Here is a 20,960-nt window from a genome sequence, read left to right on the forward strand (position 1 = left end):
TGTTGCATTAGATGTTTGTAGCTGAACTGATTGTGAAGTAAGACTTCTCTACCAACGGACTCCATGGATGCCAGTACTAGCAGCTGCTCAGTGTTGTGCAGTGAAGTGAAACTTGTGTACTGGGTCTGCTTTCCTGTTTGTGTCAGCGTGCTTGCAAAGGAGAAATTCAATAGGAACTATTATGTTCTATTAAAAAAACTAAACCAAAGCTTTTCTAGGCTGTCCTCCAAGCGCCACAACTGTGAAGCAAATACATGATCCATGCATCGTGACTGTGGGCAGCAGGTAGAGAGTCCCTGGGGATGCAGTGAGCTACATCAGTCCATGCAAAGATGAGCGTGAAGTCTGGGTGCCCACAGAGAATGGTGCCTGGAAAATGTCAATTCTGCTGCCCTTTCAGAGGGTGAGAAAGCATGACGGCAAGAGAGAGCAAGTGTGAGAAGGCTGCAGGGAGAGAAGCGTGTGACACAAACAGAAAAGAGGTGGGGATTTAGAGTATAAAGCAGATTTATTAATAACGTCTGATAGAACATCTTCAAACACTTTCCGACATGGCATAGCAAAGGAATAAGGAAGGGTGAGAACAGAAGGATTAATTTTCTTGAGACTGTCTGCTCTGACTGGAAGGGGCTGGGTGTGGGATGTTTTGTCAAGAGCAGGGTGAGTTCATTAGGATGAAGATAACTGGAATGATGGGGAAACAGGAAGAGCCACAGTCCTGGCAGCTGGAGCGTGAGATGGGATCTCATTGCAGGTGAGACACCTAAGCTGTAAAGAACAAGTAAATCTTCTCTAGGTTGAATGATGGGTGAGGAGGTTAATTGCTAGAGAGCTCTTGGGAAACAAGATGCAATAATCTTACTGTGTATTGTTGTAGGGAGAAAAATCCTTAGGACTGTTTGTGTGGGACTCCCTCAGTGGCCATGGAGGCCTTGACATTCAATCAGTTACTCAAGGCTTTTCCCTGAAGCAGCTTATAAGTGGTTTTTATCCTTTGGCAGATTCACCTTTGGGCTCATCTGCTGGCTTCCTCATATTTAATCCGGAGATTAGATTCTATTGCTGATGAATGCTGGGCAGATAACAGCTATTAACCTTTCACTGGAGAGCAAAGATGGCATTAACTGTGAGTTGATAAGAACTATCCATAAAGCTGTGATTAAGCACCAGAATTTAACTATTTTTCTCTAATGTTCATGGATCTAGGCCAAAAAGAAATGTGTTTGTGTTCCTGCCAGTTAAGGCAAGGTAGTGAGGCTTCGGGAAGAGCCAGGGGAAGTACAAGGTGGCTGACACTCCTCATTACCTCCTGAAATGGTTGAGTTACCTTGAGCAGGGACAGGCAAAGGAGCTTGCTGCTTCTGCAGGGTGGTGCATCAGCCTGATCTCCAGACCTCAGGGCAGGCTGGCGTTCCCTGGGCATGGCTTGCTCTTCCTCCTGCGTGTGCTCTGAACAAAGATGTCTTTTTGCATTATTCACTTTGCTCTGCATCAGAAAAGACAAGCTTAGGTAGGAGCTGCAATTTCTGGTTCTAATTGCAAAACAGCATGTTGTTGAGAGCCTGCTCACCCTCCAAGCAGGTGTGAGAAGCAGGACGAGGCTGGGAGTGCAGAATTCAGGGGAGCTGTGTCAGGATGCCCATGGATCCTCACCTGCAGGTGCTGCCAGTCCTGCTCCCAGCTGGTGCTCAGCTGCCTCTGCCTGCCCTTTGCATCGATTTCGCTGTTTCCTGATGTTTCAAGGTGAGTAGCTAGAAAAAGACCTGGTGGGTGTTGAGAATAGAGTGGTAGAAAGAAACAAATGCTACTTGGTGTTGCATTGAGCAGAGAGTAGGGAGAACCCTGAGCCTGAGGAGCTTAGCCAGGGCTGTCAGGGTGAGTGGTAGTCAGCAAAGGGATATGCCAGCTCCTGTTTGAAGGAGCAGACCATGGGAGATCTGCTGTGGAGCACCAACAACAGAATAAAGTACAGCCAGTGTGTAATAACTCCTCAAGTACGGTACAGCAGTTAGCATCTTCTGTATCTGCATGGATACATATTTTCCAGAGTTGGAGTTCAGCCTCCTGTGCCCTGTAAGTATAGAGCTGTTAAAGTGGTAACACTGAGACATCAGGTGGAGGGAAGGGGGTTGTCTTAAAAGCGCTTTTTGCAAAGACCCTGCAGAAACTTCACATGATCTAAACCCAAACTTCTGTTGCCAGAGTTAAGAGCACAAAGTGGTTTTGCAGCATTAGGAGGTGAAAGGCCCTCTAGGAGAAAGCAAGCTTGTGTGATAAAGGGACATTACTGGGAAAGAGAAAGCTACTGCTGAGCAGTTTAGAAGGCCGCTGTGCGTTATCTTTCCCAAACACGGAGATTTTGTGAGGGCTTAGCTTTTATTTGCCCTTTCCTGCTCTCAGCTTCTGACCTCAATGGTATTCCTGTGGCACCCAGCAGAGGCCATACGATGCTTATGGACTGTTCCCTCTTAATTGCTCTTCTCTCTCACGTGTCCTCTTGCAACGTACCCCTCACCAATTCCCCAGCTTTTGGTCCTCAGAAGATCCCTCCTCTTCAGACACACTTCTGGCGGAAGCTGCAGCCATTCGCAGAGGTTTGGGCAGCATCAGTCTCCCTTGCATGCCCTGCATTGCGGGAGGTGTAGCCTTCATGTCCTGCCGCCCCAAGGGAGGATGTGGAAGACAACTTGTCCATGCCAGAGTCTGCCCTGGCTTGGCTCACCAGGCACCGTATGAGTAAGTACCATCCTTTTAGCGCCAGGGGCTTGCATTTGGAGGGTGAAGGGGGGGCTAATGAGCCCCCCTTGTCTCAAGCCAAGGTACTAAGATGGGGAAAAATCTAGAGGGAGAAATTTGGCCCCGCATAAAAAGGGGTCACCTGGGAAGTCTCTGGAGGGGATGAGGCAGCTGTGCTTAGGTCTGCCCCAGGGAGAGCAAGCAGTCCAGGCTGTTCTCCGACCCAGCTGAGGAGTCCCGGGAGGAACGGCCCTGGAGAAAACGGATGATTTTGTCGATTGTGGCCTCCTGGTACTCATGGGACCACCTGTGTTTGAGGAGAAAATTTGAGTTAATTTTTCCATTGTGCAAGATGCCATGAGATTGCTCGGTGCATTCGGGTCAGGAGCCAGACATCCCCTTCCTCCAACCCAGCTCTCCAGGAGCACTCTTTTCCCCATGGAAAATAGAGGAACACTGGATGCTGCAGGAAAGTCCCTTCCCCTGTGCCCTGCCAGGCTGGAGGGCTACGAGGAGGTTGGGATGGCAGCCTGGAGCGCTGCTACATGAAGGGGAAGCAGGAGGCGAGAGGAACCCAGGCGAGCTGCAAAACCTGCCAGCATCGCTCCTGCCCGCAGGGCTGGAGGCACGAGGATGGGCGTCCTCCCAGTAGCGACAGCATGGGGAATTCTGTTACCCAGAGGAGCCCCAAGCACAAAACCAGCAGATGGGTTGTGGTGGGGATGTTTGGTCCCTTTGTGCTCTGAAGTGACTTACCTCCCGTTTGGCCTGTTTTGCCTCCCTGTCTGTTTCTCCCAATTTCCTTGTGCTCTTTGCTACTGCTTATGCAAGCTGTTCTCTCCAGGTGTCAAGGAACCCCATGGCACAGGTTCCTTTTACTTACTTGATACCGTTAAATTTCAGGACAGCCCTCATGTCCTTGGGAAGTGTTTCCGGGTCTGGCCACTCAAAATGGTCTGTAACAGGTACAATATTCTTTCCAGAGTTCAGGGCTGTCACGATCTCCTGCAGGAACACGCAAGTGCTCAGGCTATGGCCTGTGTCAGCCCATCACCTGCCCCCTCCGGCTCCGGCATCCGCCAGGCTCCCACCTGATGGCATCTCCTACCTTGTGCACCCAGTCCTTGCATTCGGGGTCTCCCATGCATTTATCCAGGGCATTTGGCGAGAGGACCAGCACAAAATTGCGGGCACTCATGACGCTCTGGATCAGCTTGTCCTCAAACTTGCCTGCCTCCAGCTTCTCCACATCGATGAACACGCTGAAGCCGTGCAGCTGCAGGTGGACCTTCAGCAGGCTGGTGGCAAGAGGAGACAGCACCGTGAGGAGAACTACTGCCAGCGCCTGGGTTTCCCACCACATCGGCCAAGACATGATGAGACAGAGGAGCCGTGAACGGGCTCCCACAGAGAACAGAACGGTCCTTGAGATGCCCGCTGCCAGCCCAGCCTGCTTACAGGTGTCTGGACCCACGCAGAAAACATGGGGAGCAGGACATTAACTCCCTGCTGTGATCCCTACAGCCCTACGAGCACAGCATGAAAAAGGGTAAGTCAGGGTCAAAGAGGGATGGGGTGGCAGTGACAAGACTGGGAATTAGCCTGTCCAGCGTGCAGCTTTTCACACGTGCTGTCCCCATTTGCACTGCAGCATTTGGCAGCCTCCCCCTCCTCCCCGCTGCAACCTGCAGCTCTCCTGGCTCCACGCTCTTCCACGCTGATCACCAGCCTTCACTGTGGGCTTCAGCCCAGCACCATAACGTTGCCTGCAGGACTCACCTGGCCAGCTGCGACCCGGTGCTCCTCCGGTAGCTGATAAATACATCAGTCCCGTTGGATGCAGTTTGCAGCGTTATAGGGGAGTGAAGCGTTTCTAGGCAGAGCAAATGGCAACCAAAAGTTAAAAGTACCCAACAACTTATCCCAAACAACCCTCGACACTCGCCCCCACCCGCCTGCTCTGGCGCAGTGAGCAGCAGTGGGACCCGCACCCCTTGCAGCAGTGAGGATGCGGACGCGGTGGAAGCCCGTGTTGATGTGGCAGTCCTTCTGGAGCTGCTGCTCCGTCACCCGGTGCAAGAAGTTGCGGTTGATGCCGCACGTCAGCAGGTTGTATGTGTACTGACGAAATTTGGGGTCGATGCCGCCCAGCCAGTCGGCCAGGTTGCTGCGGTCGCAGGTGGAATAGTTTGCAAAGGTCTTCAGCTCTGTCAGCTCCCGGAAAAACCTGGCAGAGAAACAAATGAAAGTGTGGAGCAGGGAGGGGACCTAGAGACGTTTGGTACCGCACTTTTTATCTGCACAGGAGAGAGCGCAGCTGCATGCCGTGGTGAAGAATGAGCTAAAGGAATAGAAAAAGAGAAGAACGGCTGTGTGACTGTGGGAGTGTTGGTCCTCAGGACATGGAGGTATGAGGAGCTCAGCTAAGGGAGGAGAAGCTCGGGTAAGTTCCCATCTTTCTGGGTAACTTGCAGGACCCCACCTCCCCTGTGCCATAGGTGATCTCTCCCCATCCCACACCTCTCCCGTGCATTGGCCCCATTGCAGGAATCCCTCTGGGACTGCATACTGCACCGGAAAAGCCCTGGCAGTCCAGATTTTGCATTTTGAGGATCTCTGTTCTTGTCTTTGCGAGAAGGGAAAAGCACAGACCTTTTCCCTGGCTCTGCCACTGTGGTGATGACCATGAGGGAGGCCAGCGTGCCCTGCTGGTGGTCCTACCTTTTCCGAGTGATGCTGGAGTCCATCCCCAAATCCTCCTGCAGCTCCTCCTCTGTCAGCCTCAGGAGAATGTCGCCATCCACCTGGTGGTCCTGCCAAGAGAAATCCAGGCTGGAAAGGTCCCAAGAAAAGTTGTTGGGTGAGATGCTTACACCTCTGCTGCAAGATGGGGCAAAAGGGCCCATCCAGGTGTCCCTCCCCCGGCACGCAGCCCTACCAGGAAGCTCTGGCAGTATTTGTTGAATCCGATCTGCTGCAGCCACGTCTGCACCTCGCAGGGCTTCCAGTTGGGAACCGTGGGCAGGATGCGCCGAGGAACCTCCTCCCCTATCATGCGCAGCACCTTTTTGGCCAGGGAGGAGATGGTGCTGCTGGTGGAGTAGCACACTACCCTCTTCAGGCTCTGCGTAGCCCCAATCTCACTGAAAATCTGGGGACACAAAGGGAGGAGATGTCACTTTGCTTTCCCTCCTCCTCCCCACAACCTGTGCCAGGCCAGCTGAGGACCAGGGTACTTGGTGAGCTCGTAGGGGAGCAAAAGACACCGAGATGCAGTTGTGGCAACCCTTCCCTTTTGCATCTCCTTCCTTCAGGCCAGCCTACCCTTTACCTTTGTTTTCTTCTGCCTGGTTTTGATGGCAGCCTCTGTGCAGAGGTAGAAGGCAGCGATGCACTGTGCTTCCAGCCGCGAGCTGTCCAGCAAGGGTACCAGCCGCTGCAGGTCGTCCGCCGTCTTCCCCTGGCTGTTGTCACTGCTGTCCAACATCTCACAGGCGAACTGTTCTGGATCCAGCGAGGCGATGAACGGCTCCACCAGAGCCAGCGTCCCTGAGCGCTCCACCTCCTTCTCGATTTCTTTGTTGGTGGCCAGCACTGTGATGGCCAGGCACGCGTGCAGGCGGATTAGTTCGTCGTCTCTTGAGAACACCAGTGGGAAAAGCCACTCCGCCGTCCTCTTCTCGATCATCAGGCGCTGGTTGGCCTGCCCTCCGTACATGGCACAGTTGGCCAAGGCCATGGCGCAGTGCCGCAGCACAATGGGGTCCGTCCAGCGGCACCAGTAGAGGATAGCATCCAGGCCTCCATCAGAGATGAGCTGGAAACAGGTCTCCTCGGTGTGTTTGAACATGTGCTCCAGGATACCGGAGATGCTCTGCGCCAGCTGGGGAACATCTCGCTCCTTGGCTAAGTTCAGAATCACTCCCAGACCGATCCGAGCGATCCGATCCCTGCAGGAAGGAGAGGCACAGGCAGGTGAGGGGCAGAGAGCTGTGCAGGGAGTGAGAACAGTGACTGGCATGTGAACTGCCCCTTGCTTCGGTGGCGTTTGCCCTGTGGCAGCCAGGCATTTCCCTGTGACACATGGCGGCCAGATAGGCTGTCAGGCTGCGATGCAGCGAGATGTGACATGCTGGTGCTGGAAGAACCTGTCTGGGTCTGATGGAAGAGCTTGTGTCGGGACAGGACGTGGGGAGCATAGCCCAGGATCACCACGTCAGAGGCTCTCGTGCTCGAAGTAGGATGTACATAGCAATTAACAGTGCAGGGTAGGCTAATGCCAGGCTAGAAATAGATCTGCTTAGTCAGCTTTGCTCTGTGTGTGTGAGCTGCTTTGTGTTCAGGGGTGAAAACTTATTTGTTCCTAACCAGTGCTGTCCTCTGGCTGCTCTCCAGATCAGCGCCAAGCCCAGGACAGGGGTTTCACACTTGGCTGAGCAGCCACACGGAACTGGCCATGGGGGGTGTACGAGAGATGGGGATCTGCCCGCCCTGAGATGGCGGTGTGGAGGCAGCTTGAAGGCAAGCTGTTGATTTCCGTAATCCTGCACCCTCCCAGAAAAGGACAGCAAGAGCCCGGGGGCAGGCAGCCGAGGGCCACCAGCTGTTGCTCAGCTATAGCTGGCCTTGAGCCCTATGCTGCGAGGATGATCTTAAAATGATGCCTGAATGGGGCTGGCTCCTAAAAGTGCAGAGCGAGGAAGGGGGAAACGATGAGCTCTCCCCTGCCCTCCTATGAGCCTGTCTGGGAAGAGGAGGCAGCTCCGTTTCTGGCCTTGGAAATGACCCATTTGGTGCCGTGACAGAGCTGCTCTGTTCACAAGGCACAAGTGCTGGGGCGGATGCCCCGTGCTGTGCTGCCCGTGAGGGCAGCGGCGCGTTTGGCTCCCAGCAATGGTGGGGTGAAGGCACACCAGCCTCTCCGCGCTGGCGGGCGGGAAGAGCATTTCTGGGAAGCCTGTGGCCTGCATGGCTCACGCTGACCTTGGAGTGGGTTTGGCAGCAAACACTGTGGAGAGCTCTGGAAAAAAAGCCCTCAGCCTGGGACTGGCACCGAGCCCGGACTCGGCCACAGAGCTGGATGACAGAGTCCTGCCAGGTCCAGCTCCCGGCTAAGCACCGCTGCTGCTGGGCACGGATGCTGGGAGAGGTCTCTAAGCCAGAGGCTTGGACCCAGGGGCGGACCCTACACCTCCCTGCCATCGCTTGGAAGTTGATGGTGGGTCAGGCTGCGGGGAGCGAGGGGCTGGGGGCCCACAGCTGCTCCAAGACCTTGGCCCATGGACTGCTCCTGGAGCAGAGATGGCGACTCTGGCAGCTGCTTTCTCTTGCCAGGAAGCTAAGTGCTGAATTCAGACCGTGCCAGTGATGTTTCCTGGGATTAATTCCACTCTAATGGATTTCCTGATTTAGCTGCTGCTTCTTTTTACCTGCCAGTGCGTGCAGCAAGACCCAGGCTGTGAGTTCACAACCTTACAGCAAGACACATCGCCCATGAAGCTGGAGCAAGACCGTAAGCTTTGTCCCGGCTTCCTCCAGTCATGCCCAAAGCCCTGGCTGGGGCCGGCGGGGCTTGGGCGCTCCGAGGGAGAGCAGAGCTGGGAGAGCTGTGTGTTTGCCTGCAGGGTCCCAGGGAGAAGGGCCTGATCCTGACCCAGCTTGTGGCAGGTATACGGCTCCTCTCCGGGACTGGCACACCGCAGGCGGTGCTGCCGGGGCATGCTAAACCAGACACGGGGCAGAGCGGAGAGTTCGCCTGTCAGGGGACCTTGCGGGAGCGCGTTCATGGTGTTTGAAGGGTGAGCTGCGTGCGGGTGCTGCACCAGCACTGCCGTGCGTTTAGATGTGTTGGGTGCCACGTGTGCACGTGCACCCTCGTACACGCGCGCTTGTATATGCACGCACACGCTCCCACCCGACCTGTGCCGATGCTTTGGCAGAGCCAGCACAACGCCTCTCACCTGTCCCAGGGAGCAGCACATGCATCGCCAGCCTCTGAGGTGGGGGCCACGGGCTGGGGGGCTCCGAGGGCCGCTGACCAGCCAGCCCCCTCCTTATGGCCCCACTCCAGCCCTGGTCAGCAGCAGAAAGTCTCTGGGAACCGGCTTTGTCCTCCTCCTCCTCCTGCTGCTGCGGTTATGGTTAAGGGGACTCGTGTCTCTCATCCATGGGGTCAGATGCTCTGGGCCAGCCAAACCGACCCAGCTCAGCTGTGAAGGGTTTCTTGTCTGGGTGGCCCCAGGGTGAGGGTGGCTCATGAGGACACCCTGATCCTCACCAGCGTCCCTGAGCTGGGGCTTGGTCCTCGTCCCTCCGGCTGTGGTGGGGGGTGGGTTGTGCCATTGCCTGGGCGTGATCAGCAAGTTGGGGACACCCGTGTGCAAGTGCTGGGCGTGGGGGGATGTGGTGTGGAGCCGCGGGGTTTTGATGCACCGGGAGCACCCAGAGCAGGGAAATTTAGGGGGTGTGGGTAGGATGGGGGGAGGAAATCCCTGCTGTGCTCGGGGCGGCGGGCATGTGGGTGGTGGGAAGGCCTGTGCTGGGTGCAGGGGGCTCTTCGCAGACTCACCTGTTTTCTGCCACCAGGATCTGCTCCAGGAGTTTTCCTGCCTGGCACTTGGTCTCCAGCTCCGCTGTGTACAGCAGGTTCAGCAGCAGGTCCAGGCCCCCCTCCAGGCGGATCACGTCGCACAGCACTTTGGCCACGTCCCTCCCCAGCGTGGGCATCCCCCAGGCTTCCTCCACCAGCTGGAAGACCTCGGCGATGGCCCTCCTCTGCTCCGCGGGGCTGGCTGCCTGCTTGGCGCAGGCGATGGCCCGGTGCAGGGTGGGCAGGATCCGGTCCAGGGCTGCCCGCACATCGGTGTTCACCCCGGGGGAAACCTCGCGGTGCTCCCTGGAGCTGCCCCCGCCTGCCCAGCTGCCCACCTGGCTCACCCACTCGGGCACCGCCAGCCTCTCCGCACCCGCCATGGCGAAAAACCGGCACAGGTTATAGAGGGAGATGAGCAGGGTGAGCACCATCGGCATCTCCTAGCACAGCATCCTCGGTCACCTGCCTCCCGGGAGCACCCGGGCAGGGCCACCGCGTTCCTTGGGGGGACCCGAGGAGGCTGGAGGGGAGGCGCAGGAGGGGGGACGGAGCTGGACCGGGGTCCAGCCGCAGGGCTGGGCTGCCAGCTCCCTCTCCCCTCCCTACCCTGCGGGGATGCGGAGCTGGAAGCAGTGGCGGGAGCCGCCTTCCCAGAGCCAGGCTCGGCATCTCAGGTCCTGAGGGGCTGATGTCACCCCGCGCAGGCGCCGCCTCTCCAAGGAGGGGCTCATGTCTGGGCAGCAGCATCCCCCTCCTCGCTGCAGATGCTCTGGCATCCCCCCAGACCCCTCCTTCCCCAGCCTGAGCTGGGGCTTGGCCCGCTGTCCCCGTGGCCCGTGTCCCCCCACCTTGCCCGAGCTGCTGCGGAGCCTGGGGTCACCTCCGTGGCAGGCAGGGACCACCATGCTGCTTTTGCAGCAGGTCTCTCTGGGACCCTCTGCAACCAGTGAAGGGGGCACAGGGTAGAAATAAAGGGCCAGGCACCTTGATGGCCATGGCTGTGGTCACCGTGAGGTCATGGCCATCCTGGCACTGCGTTTTGAACCCATTTGGTATCAGTGCAGCGGGTAAATAGCTCCCTTTGCGTGGCAGAAATTCAGAGCAGCTCTTCTGGGTGGGCTTGGGATTTGCATGATAAAAGAAACAGCAGAGGCAGCCTGGGCCCCTTTTATTTTCTTTTTTCCAGGCCAGACGTGCTCAGGGCAGAAATGCTTTGGACACTTCTCGCCTGTGTTGGGAGGAGCAGCTTAAATCCTCGGCTCCAAAACCAGGTTGTTGCCAGCTCAGACTGAGACTTAAATTCAAGTTGATGTTTTGATGTGACAGAGTCGCTTTTAATCCTCTCTGTATCCACTACGCAGGGACAGACAGGAAAGGCACATTAGCTCACAGCGGAGGACGGTAAACAAGGCGACCTGAGCGGCACAGTGCTGCAGGAGGGGCTCATCACAGAACCAGTAAGGATTTTCCTGATAAATTATTATTAAGCAGGGGTAATGATACGGGCTGTTGCAATGCAGCACAGCAGAGGGGTTTGCTACCTCGGAGGAGGCTGCTGCCTGGGGGGGCACAGAATTCAAACCATTCCCTTAGGCTTGTCCTGACAAGCCCAGAGAGCTGAGCTTTGCTTTGCTTTGCTTTTAGTTTTGCTTTGTTTTGCTTTTTGAGACGGATTTCCAGCAGCAGCAGCAGCCTGGGCTCTGGGAATGGCAGGGATTCCCAGCCTTGTCCTGGGGGATCGGCCCCATCGCCTGAGCTCTCCTCGCTGGCTCTGCTCAGCCCTTTGCTGCAAGGGCTCCCCAGGGCCCCGTTACCCGAACCAGCCCCTCTCCTGGGGTCTCCTCCTGCCATGCTTTGAGCACAGCAGCCAGGGAAGGGTTTGCTGAGCCTTGGTGGGTCTGCAGTTGCTGGTGGTCGGGGAGCCTGGAGCAGCAGGAGGGAGCTTTGTCTCAGCCGATCAGCAAAAGCAGCTCAGACACAGCCCAGCCCTTCTCCCCCCAGCCTCCCTGCAAGCCTGCGCCCTCTCAGGGCGCTTGTCCCCCAGGTTCGATTCAACAGGGTTGGGATGAAGCTTTAGTGCAACGCTGGGCTGGTGCTTGCACCCGGGGACGATGCCAGCCCCGACATAGCTGAGGCCAGGGTGCAAGGAGCGAGGGGACAGGGCTGCAGAAGTCCTGCCCCAACAGCCCATGTCTGGTGGCTGCCCTCGGCTCACCAGAGCTTTCCAGGGGAAATGCCTTTCTCAACATGAAATCAAAGCTCTTTCCAGCAAGGGTGGGAGCAGCTGAGGCCGGGAACAGCCTGTGTCTGAGCTGGCAGAGGCGAGGCCCCTGGAGAAGCCGGCACCCTGCTCGGTTTCTTTTCTCCCCAAATCTTCTGTCTCCTATTAAAGCCCAGAGCTGTGCCGCTCCTGCCCCGGGGCCGGGACGGACCCCACGGAGCTCCTGCCCCAGCAGTGCCGCGGTAGCGGAGGCAGCTGGAAGCAGTATCTCTGTAGCCTTGTGTGCGTTTGCTCCTTGCCCCTGATTAAATAAACATCCCAGAGTTATCAGGAGCTGCTGAAAAAGCTGAATCAACATTAATTAGTAACTGAAAAGATTGGCCAGAAAGGGAATGATGGGAGCAAAATACACAGGTTTTTGTTTGCCTACTGCAGTGAAAGTGCAGAGGGCTCCCGCTCTCCCTCCTTCCCTCCCGGCCGCTCACCTCTGGCCCCTGGTCCCCGTGCACAGAGGTGGCACCTGCCCTATCCCGAGCTGCCGTGCCGTGGGACTCCCTGGGTCTGCTCCCAGCCTTGCTGGCATTGAGAAAGCTGAAATCCCAAAAGCAAGTCCTCCAAAACAGTGATATTTTGGGCAGGCATAAACCCAGGGCTTTTCCCTTTGCCCTCTGAGCACCGCTCCCTTGTCCCCTCTCATTAGGGTTTTTGTCTTGCCGAGACCAGACTGGGAAATGGCCTCCCTTGAGATGGAGGCTGGGACCTTTAATACCTTGAGGTTTGCTATGAAATAAGTGTGGCAGGACCTTAAAACTGGTTCCTGGCTCTAGCCTGCTGTGTACAACCAGCGCACAACCTGCACCCTGGCCGGGAAGGCGCTGGCAGCAAAAGCCTGGCCAGTGGCTCTCGGAGCTGCGTGCACGCGTGGGGAGCCCTGTCCCTCTCCGAGATGCACCCAGCTCAGCGTGGGCTGTGAGGGATGCTGGGTGGGAGAGCGTCTCTGCCCCTTTCCCCTCTGCTCTGACCTTGGCCTGTTTATTTTCTCCCGCCGGGGCAGGCTGAGCAAACAGTGGACGCCGGGGCCCCGGCCGCAGCCACGCTCCAGCCCACACAGTTGCAGGAGGGCTGCGCTCCCGGCCGCCCAGGATGAGGCTGCTCGTCCCTGCCCTTGCGCTGGCCCTGCTTGCCACTGCTCGTGCTGCTGAAGGTGAGCCCGAGCTGGCCGGCATCATGCCGGCTGCCTCCCGCTCGCAGCCAGGGTGGGGATGGGGCGAGTGCGGCTCCTGGGCTGATGGAGGGGCTGGGGAACCGGGGCAGGGCGAGGAGAGGATGAGGTGGTGGCCGCGGCTGCTGGCCGTGTTGGCTACACCTCGCAGCATGGGGAGAAGGCCAGCAGGCAGCACACGGGTATCAGTGGTGCCTGGGCAAATCCCTGGCTATCCTGCAGCTGGACTGCTAGCGTGGAGCTGGAACCCTGGCACAGCCTGGTCCGTGGCTCCTGGCCCAGTGGGACCCAGCTGGGAGCAGGGAGAGGTGCCACTGTAGCCCCGGGGATGGGGGTACTCACGGAGAGGTGGGGTCCCCCCATTTGGGCCATGCCCATGTTTGCTTTCACCCCTGGGGCTGGGCTGGGAGGAAGGGGCCGGCCCCGTTGCCCACCCCATGTTACTCCTCCTGCGCTGACTGTCAGCTCTTGCAGACTCCTGCGTGGGCCGCTGTGATAATGGCTTCGAAGCGCAGCACAAGTGCCAGTGTGACACCCTCTGCCTGTACTACCAGAGCTGCTGCAGCGACTACTCCACTGTCTGCAAAACCAAAGGTACCGGCCCCGCGGCTGCCCTCCCAGCTGGGGCAGGGGCTGCCGGGGTGGTCGCGGGTGCCCGACACCGTGGGGCCTCGGAGCAATCCATGCTGGGTCAGCTCTGTACCCACCCATGCCCGCAGGGCGAGGGCAGTGCCAGGACTGGGTGCTGCAGCACCAGGGGTTTTGGGCAGCCGGCTCACTGCCGCCCGCAGCGTGGGGCCCTGGGGGTCCATGCAAATCCATATTGCCTGGGAGCAAGCAGCTCCCACACCCAGATGCCGTGGGAGACGCCCAGGGCTCCTGAGGACAAACTTGCTCCCTCCCGCAGTGACCCGGGGAGACGTCTTCGCCTTGCCGGAGGACGACTACCTCGACTCCACCCTTGACTTCAGCACTACACAGGGCACCAGAGTAGCCCCCACAGAATGGCCCATGTCCCTGTCGACGGTGCAGCCCATGCTGGAGACCCAGCCAGGACCCGAGGAGATGCTGACGGAGGTGCCCAGCACCACGCTGGATGGGTTTGGGGAGTGGGACCCCGTGGAGGAACCTGAGGAGCTGTGCAGTAGGAAACCTTTTGATGCCTTCACAGACCTGAAGAACGGTTCCATTTACGCTTTCCGAGGTACCTTGGAGACCTTTCCCCGGGCACATGGGACATGCTGCCGCACCACCACCCCATGCCAGTGGCTGCGGTCCCTCCTGCTGCTCCCATGTCCCCTCTCTCCCTAGGGAAGTACTTCTATGAGCTGGATAAGACGAGTGTGAGGCCCGGCTACCCCAAGCTCATCAGCGATGTCTGGGGCATTGAGGGCCCCATTGATGCAGCCTTCACCCGCATCAACTGCCAGGGCAAGACTTACCTGTTCAAGGTGGGCTGGCTGCAGGGCTGGGGGTGCTCCTGGGGTGACCAGCATGGTTCCCCAACCCACCCTGTCCCCACCCTGGCACCCTCCATGCACGCATGCACACAGTGGCTGCCAGATATCCCCAAATCCCTGCAGCTGTCTGGGGCCCTAGGCAGCCACAGCCTCACCACGGGGCTTCCCAGCATCCGCTCGCTTGCTCCCCCCGGCAGACCCGCACCTGGGGGACGCTGCACCCAGCCCCCTGACCCCCCCCTCTGTCCCACACCCCCCAGGGCAGCCAGTACTGGCGCTTTGATGATGGAGCCCTGGACCCCGGGTACCCCCGCAACATCTCCGAGGGCTTCGAAGGCATCCCGAACAGCATCAACGCGGCCTTCGCCCTCCCCGCGCACAGCTACTATGGCAACGAGAGAGTCTATTTCTTCAAGGGTAAGCGATTCAGCCCCCCCGCTCCCGGGCAAAGCCTGGCACCAGAGGCCATGGGCAGGACACGGTGTCTGGGCACCCCGCTGCCTCTAGCTGCTGCTCCCCCTCAAGTGTGCGTTCCCTGCTAATGCCCGGCGCGTCCTCTCCTAGACAAGTACTACTGGTCCTACGACTTCGCCCACCAGCCCAAGCAGGCTGACTGCGAGAAGTCCTCCCCCTCGGCCGTGTTCAACCACTATGCCTTCATGAACCGCGACAGCTGGGAGGATGTCTTCCAGATCCTCTTCGGCGGCAGGATGAGTAAGGGCTGGGCCAGCGCAGGAGGAAAGGGCCAGCGGGTGCCAATACAGCCCACGCCAACAGGGCGCAAGGGGTGCAAGCACCCAGGGAGGAGGGTGCGATGCCTGGGAGTATGGGCAAGGCTGGATGAGCTGCCGTGCCGGACAGGAGACTGGGCTGTGCGCAGGAACCCCCAGGCCACGGCTGCATCTCCCACGGCATCCCAAATCCCACACTCTGCAGCCCTTATGCCCCGCGCTGCCGAGTTCATCACCAACCACCTCACACCACAGCGTCGCTGCTGGGGACCGTTTATTCCCACTGGAGCTGGAGATACCATAGGAAAACCCCAGCCCTAGGCAAGAGAAATGAAAGATGGAGGGAGGAGAGGGGGGCTCAGCAGCACAGGGCTGATCCCAGCCAAGGCGGGGGCGAGGGGCTGCTCCCGGCTCTGCCCGGCCCATGTCCCCGTCACGTATCCCATCCAGGCTGGGACCCTCTGGAGCATCGGAGCAGGCGATGGGGGCTGTCTGTGGGGCTGGGCTCAGCTTGCTGCCCTTCTAACTTGCCCTCCACCTCTTTGCAGCCGGGGCGAGCAGCCCGCGGTACATCAGCAAAGACTGGCAGGGGGTGCCCAGCCGGCTGGACGCTGCCATGGCCGGCAGGATCTACGTGGCCTCCCAGCAGCCTCGGAGAAGGAAGTCTCGCCGCCAGCGCAAGAGATACAAGAGCCAGCGGTCACTGAATTTGGGTTTCTGGGGCTGGTTGCAAAATGACTCTGATTCTGCGGGCATCGAAAGCGACTGGCTGTCGGGTTCCCAGTGCGAGACCCTTCAGAGCGTCTACTTCTTTGTAGGAGGTGAGTCTGGGGCGTCAGGATCCGGGAGAGACATGGGACCGGGACTCTCCGGGGCTGCTGGGGCAGGGGGAGGTCTCCTCTCGCTCTGTGATGTCCCTGAGCTCCAGGACACGGTGGGAAGGTGCCGCGGGCTGGCAGCTCCCCTGCGGGCAGTCCTGACAGCCATCTCTCCTTCCTCCCAGACAAGTACTACCGCGTCAACCTGCGCACCAAGCGCGTGGACCTGGTGCAGCCCCGCTACCCGCGCTCCATCGCCAAGTACTGGCTGGATTGCCCGCAGCCCGGGGAGCAGAGCACCTGAGAGGGGCCCCCTCGGAGCTGCCCAGCACTGCAGCCCCTAGCTAGACAGAAATAAACTGTGAGTGCTGTGCAGGCTGGAGAGCCCTGTCTGTCTGTCTGTCCATCCATCCCATGGTCTGCGCAGTCGTAGTCCGAGATCCCCGTGCCCCCGAGGGCTGTGGTTGTCCCCCCAGGTATGGTAACTGTGCGTGGGCTGTGCCAGATCCCTGCTGCTGGCCCCGTCCACAGCGCGACTGTGGCTGCGGCTGCTCAGATCTGCTCCGCCAGCCACTCCGGTGCCTCTTCCCACTGGAGGAGAGGGACGGCGCCGGCAGCTGCCAGCCGGGAGCCAGCGAGGTCAGGTCCCCAGTGTCCTGGCATCAGGCCCACAGCCCCATGCATGAGTGGCTGGGCTCTGAATGGGTGCCCAACCCTGGGGGACCCCATCCAAGGCACTGCCCGGTGTCCCCACAGCCGCCCTGCTCACCTCTCGGCTCCAGCAATCCCGGCCACGGTGGTGCCGAAGGGGTGACCCTTTTCTCGGGACTGGGACAGCGCTCAGGGCCTGGCAGCTCCCGGGGGAGCGGGTGCCGCTGAGACGAGCTCCTGCTCCTGCCCCAGCTCCTGGCGTGAGGACACACGAACAAACCCTGACCCACTGCCCTGCCACCCCCCGCCCCGTAACCCCAGGGGCTTCCCAAGCTGCAGCTGATGCCCAGGGGGGTGGCCTCAGGCCCCGGCTCTCACCGCTTCCCCTGCTGCAGCTGGGGGTGCCCGGGGAGCTGATGGGAGCCGGGCAGAGCCATGTCCTTGATGCCAGTGCTTCCCTCGGCGGGGACCGGCTGCGGTGCGGGGGGCCCTGGCAGTGCCTGGTGGGGGGTAAGCAGAGCAGTCAGGCTGCTGTGCCACGCTGTGCCACCCCCCTCCGAAGAGACCCCCGGGGCCGTACCTGGGACACGATGGCATCGGCCGGCCCAGGGCAGCACTGGGGACACCCGGGGCGGCCAGAGGCAGGAGGCAGCTTCTGCAAGAGGGGACAGCAGCGGGTGGGTGGTTTGTGCATCCTCACCCTGCCGTGGGCACAGCCCCACATGAGGATGCCCACGGAGCCCAGGGCCCCCCACGCTCACCGGCAACTGGGGGCCGGAGGCAGGCGTCGCGTCAGGCTGCCAGAGCCTCGTGGGGTGGCCGGGGGGGACACGACGGGTGCGGGCACTCTGGAGCGGGGGCTGGCTGTCACAGGAGCTGCGGGTGGCTCTACAGGATGGGCCAGCCGGGATGTCACCGCTGGGGTCTGGGGACAGCCAGGGCTGCCTGGGGAGCAGCGAGGGACCAGGGCAGGGCATTGGCAGCCTCTGGCAAACCCCTGCGCCCTGCTCAGCCCCAGGGAGCCTCTAGGAGAGGCTGGCTGACACAGGGTGCTGCCCGGCTCAGGGCTCTGGCTGCCCCATCAGCCCCTTGAGCCCCTACTCATGGGTCCCGTGTGTGCCCCCCGTACCTCAGCTGCTCGTTCTCCACCACGAAGTCCCGCAGGAGGCTGTAGAGGCTGGGCCAGGCTGGGGCTCCGTCCGATGTGAGCTGCTTTTCAAGAGGGGAGCGATGCAGCCCTGCGGGGCCGTACCTGCATCCCCAGCCCGGCCATGCCCTTGGGGGGGTCCCTGGGACCTCCATGCTCTTTGTCAGCACCCTGGGCAGGCACAGCTGCCGACGCAGGGAGAGGTTTTCCAGCTGCAAGGCATGGATTTCTTCCTCTAACGTTTGCAGCAGCTTGTCCCGGGACACCTGGGAGCACAAGGGGGTGGCTCAGGGGGGGTCCCAGCAGCAGGGCAGAGCACCCTGCCCGCAGCCCCTGCCTGCTATACCTTGTTGGCCAGGGGCCTGGTGGTGACCCTGCGGGCCCGGCTGGCATAGTGCAGCGTGCTCAGCGTCTCCGAGAGGCAGCGGGAGGACGGGGAGATACAGGCAACCTGCCGACAAGGAAAAGCCGCAGGTGAGCTGCCAGCTAGGGAGGTCACCCGTCCCCCTCCAGCCTTCCCCTTCACGGGGCAAGACCCCGGCCCCTCGCGGCTCCATGCACCCCTGCTCAGCCTCCTGTGTGCACGTACCATCAGGGTGATGCCTGAGCCGCCCAGGGAGCGGGCCAGCAGCCGGGTGAGCTTGCTGTCCCGGTAAGGAATATGCGTCCGCTTCCCTCGGGGTTTGGCCAACAGAGAGATGCAGTGTCCTGCCAGAGAATGAGCCACAGAGGGTGCAGGAGGGCTCTGACGGGGACCAGCAGCTCGTGCTCCCATGGGAGGGGTTCCCCTGACTCTTACCCAGAGCCAAGAGGCTGCGGTTGATGTTGTTGGCCTCCACGGAGAGCTCCCCACTGGAGCCAGTCTCCTTCACCCGCTCGCTGCCAGCCAGGTCCACGAAGCACAGCGTGCCCTGCTTGCTGGGGCAGGCGCTGGGCTGGGGGACCCGTGTTGGGGGGGGCTGATGCTCTGCCCCCCCTTGCCCCTTCCCCATGGCCCACAGCAGCATCCCAACCCCTGGATCTGGGATCCCTGCTGCTCACCCCAGCCCCATGAAGGCACCCTTGGGGAGGAGGACATACACACACCCCCCACACCCCCCCGCCCCCGTGGAGCTGTTTGCACCCCCACAAAGAGCCCCAGCCCCCCAAGCCCTCCCCCATGCGCCCAGAGCAGGATGCACGCTCACAGCCCGGCTGCGGACGTGGATGGTGAGAAGAGCGTGGCTGCGGCTCGAGTGCCTGTTGAGGGCGTGCGCTGAGGTCCGTCGCCTCTGGGATCCTGCGGGGGGGTGGATCAAGAGCTGCAGGGGGGCACAACGCCCCACGCCCCGGCACAGCACCCACTGCCCACCCCCTGCCAGGCACAAGCCTGCCTGGGCTCTGTGGCAGGAGGGGGAGCTGCCCCTCTTGGCTGCTATCGGAGCGCCACCAGTCCTGGGGGCAGCTCTGTGGGGGGCTGAGAACCCCCACACTGGGTCCGGCACCCCCTTGAACGTGTCCCTGCATGGCCCCAGCCCTGCGTCCACGGCTCAGCACCTTCCAGGAGCAGGTCAGCAATGGCCTCCAGGCTCTCAAAGTCCACGCTGAGCTGGTTCTCCACGTAGAAGCCGCGGGTTTTGCTCCACCGCAGGGGCAGGGCGCACGGCGGCCCTGGGCTCAGCAGGTCCCGGACCTGGGGGGTATGGCGGAGGGGAGGCAACGGGGGAGCAGAGGCACGGGGTGCCAGCAGGGCCTGGCTAGGCGGCCAGGTGGGCGCTTACCTGCTCGTTGTAGATCTCCAGGTAGGAGGCACTGAGAGCCAGGTCAGAGCCGCGGGTCCGGCTCTGCTCCAGGAGGCAGGCGAAGGACCTCTGCATCAGCCCCAGCAGCCCCGGCGCCGCCGGCTGGGTCTCGCTCTGGGGAGATGCCGGGAGGGTGAGCAGTCACGCCGCTTTGGCACCTACCTCCTCCCACCACCCCAGCGCCCGCGACCAGGTGAGAAGAGCCTGTCCCACCGTCAGGCTCAGGTCAGGCAGGGGGGGACAGCGTTGTACCTGGACAAGGGGTCCCATCAGGGTGTAGGTCTTCCCTGAGCCGGTCTGCCCAAAGGCAAAGACAGTGCAGGAGAAGCTGGGGAAGATGCTGAGCCTCAGGCATGGCCCCAGGCGGTGGTACAGGGATGCCACCTCCCGGCACGGTCCCAGCAATGCAGACCCACCGGTGAGGCCTGGACGGGTGCAGCGCAGCGGGCGTGGGGCGAGCTGGGGGGTTTGGGTTCGCGGGGGTCTCACTGGGACTCACCCGTCTATCGCCAGCTCCACCAGCTGCCTCATCCCGCTGCCTTCGAACACGGCCTCCTGCGAGGCTCCGGCGTCGAACACGGCGCTGAACCCGAAGGTGGCATCGTGCCTGGCTGCGCTCACCTGGGCGTGGGGATGGTGGTGGCTCAGGGGGTGCCGCAGCCCCCCCCTCCCAGCCCAATCCCAGTGGGGAGGTGGCACTTACGTGGACGGTGCCATCGCCGAGGCTGTGCACAACCTGCCGGTCACCTCGCCGCGTCTCCATGCAGGTCAGTGGCCGGACCCTAATGGCAGGGGGGGATGGGGACACAGAGGTGTCGCTGCATGGGGACCCCGGGGACCCCTGCTGTGCCCCTGCCCCGGGCAGGAGTGATGCCGGTCCCCACTGCGTCCCTGAGCCCTTTGCGTCCCCCCTTACCTCAGCACCACTCTCAGGCGCGTGTCTCTGCCTGCCACAGGGCCCTCCCGCTCCGCGCCGGGGCTCCTTTGGGGAACAGAGGGGAGCGGGGTGGTGGGTGCCCCCCACCTGCGGGACCTGCCTGCAGGCATCCCAGGGGCCAGGGCAGAGGGGCCCACGGCTGCGCTGCGCTCGCGCCGTCCTCCCGTCCCCACTGTGCCCTGGGGCCTGGCAGGGGACAGAGTGCAATGTCCCCCCAGTGTCTCCGCAGAGCGACCACCCTGTGTCCCCCCCAGCCTTTCTGGGGTGCCAGCCCCCCGCCGGCTGCCCAGGCGGCTGTACCGGCCAGCGAGGGCCGACGGCGGCCGCTGCCCAGGCCCTGCCTGCTCCAAGACGGGGTGGCCTCCGTCCCCTCCGGCTCCCCACCGACTTACGGTCTCTCCTGGCCCCGTGGAAGCATTTTGGGCCGTGGGCCTGGCCAGGGCTCCCAGCCCCGCTCCCCCTCTGGCTCCATTCACCCCCAGCACCCCTCGCTTGGGGTGCCCACAGCACCCGGCTGGTCCCGGCAGGAGCCACCGCCAGCCAGCCCGGGCTGCCCCGCACAACAGGTACCACCGCTCCGGTTAAACATTGACCGGTGCCAGCCCCGCGGGAGAGCAGTGGGCGAGGCGGGGGCAGGCAGTGGCACCTCGGCCTTGGGAGCCGG

The 20,960-nt window shown here is 61.1% G+C and overlaps 3 protein-coding genes across 3 annotated transcripts; 1 reads left to right on the top strand and 2 right to left on the bottom strand.

Annotated features, from left to right (window-relative positions):
• Positions 1–2,913: 2,913 nt before the first annotated feature.
• On the bottom strand, positions 2,914–9,765 carry SARM1 (sterile alpha and TIR motif containing 1). The gene is made up of 9 exons (XM_075720042.1): positions 9,305–9,765; positions 6,068–6,686; positions 5,675–5,887; positions 5,458–5,549; positions 4,728–4,963; positions 4,516–4,609; positions 3,845–4,034; positions 3,620–3,741; positions 2,914–3,043 (listed from the first exon to the last, which is right to left on the bottom strand). Exons 1-9 carry the CDS (start codon positions 9,763–9,765, stop codon positions 2,914–2,916), a joined length of 2,157 nt encoding a protein of 718 aa, XP_075576157.1.
• Positions 9,766–12,692: 2,927 nt separating this feature from the next.
• Positions 12,693–16,084, top strand: VTN (vitronectin). Its single transcript, XM_075720174.1, has 8 exons — positions 12,693–12,753; positions 13,246–13,365; positions 13,679–13,975; positions 14,083–14,222; positions 14,492–14,648; positions 14,796–14,945; positions 15,511–15,783; positions 15,966–16,084. Exons 1-8 carry the CDS (start codon positions 12,693–12,695, stop codon positions 16,082–16,084), a joined length of 1,317 nt encoding a protein of 438 aa, XP_075576289.1.
• Positions 16,085–16,332: 248 nt separating this feature from the next.
• Positions 16,333–20,885, bottom strand: KIF12 (kinesin family member 12). The gene is given in 17 exon segments (XM_075720175.1): positions 16,333–16,397; positions 16,550–16,686; positions 16,810–16,931; positions 17,012–17,086; positions 17,193–17,376; positions 17,561–17,844; positions 17,925–18,029; positions 18,168–18,286; positions 18,378–18,513; positions 18,766–18,857; positions 19,049–19,250; positions 19,339–19,473; positions 19,612–19,687; positions 19,859–19,980; positions 20,063–20,141; positions 20,276–20,341; positions 20,689–20,885. Coding segments are annotated over 17 exon segments (2,196 nt in total).
• Between the last annotated feature and the right edge of the window lie 75 nt (positions 20,886–20,960).

Source organism: Pelecanus crispus, chromosome 12 (assembly GCF_030463565.1).
Source record: "Pelecanus crispus isolate bPelCri1 chromosome 12, bPelCri1.pri, whole genome shotgun sequence".
Lineage (NCBI taxonomy): Eukaryota > Metazoa > Chordata > Aves > Pelecaniformes > Pelecanidae > Pelecanus > Pelecanus crispus.

What these genes read in the sequence shown, in the direction of transcription:
- SARM1 (XM_075720042.1), bottom strand. Translation starts at nt 9,765, where the DNA reads ATGCCGATGGTGCTCACCCTGCTCATCTCCCTCTATAACCTGTGCCGG. An exon ending in ATCCTGGTGGCAGAAAACAG is followed by an intron (nt 6,687 to 9,304) that starts GTGAGTCTGCGA and finishes TCCTTCCTGCAG; the next exon opens with GGATCGGATCGCTCGGATCG. An exon ending in CATCCTCACTGCTGCAAGGG is followed by an intron (nt 4,610 to 4,727) that starts GTGCGGGTCCCA and finishes TGCTCTGCCTAG; the next exon opens with AAACGCTTCACTCCCCTATA.
- VTN (XM_075720174.1), top strand. Translation starts at nt 12,693, where the DNA reads ATGAGGCTGCTCGTCCCTGCCCTTGCGCTGGCCCTGCTTGCCACTGCT. An exon ending in TTCCATTTACGCTTTCCGAG is followed by an intron (nt 13,976 to 14,082) that starts GTACCTTGGAGA and finishes CTCTCTCCCTAG; the next exon opens with GGAAGTACTTCTATGAGCTG. An exon ending in GAGAGTCTATTTCTTCAAGG is followed by an intron (nt 14,649 to 14,795) that starts GTAAGCGATTCA and finishes GTCCTCTCCTAG; the next exon opens with ACAAGTACTACTGGTCCTAC.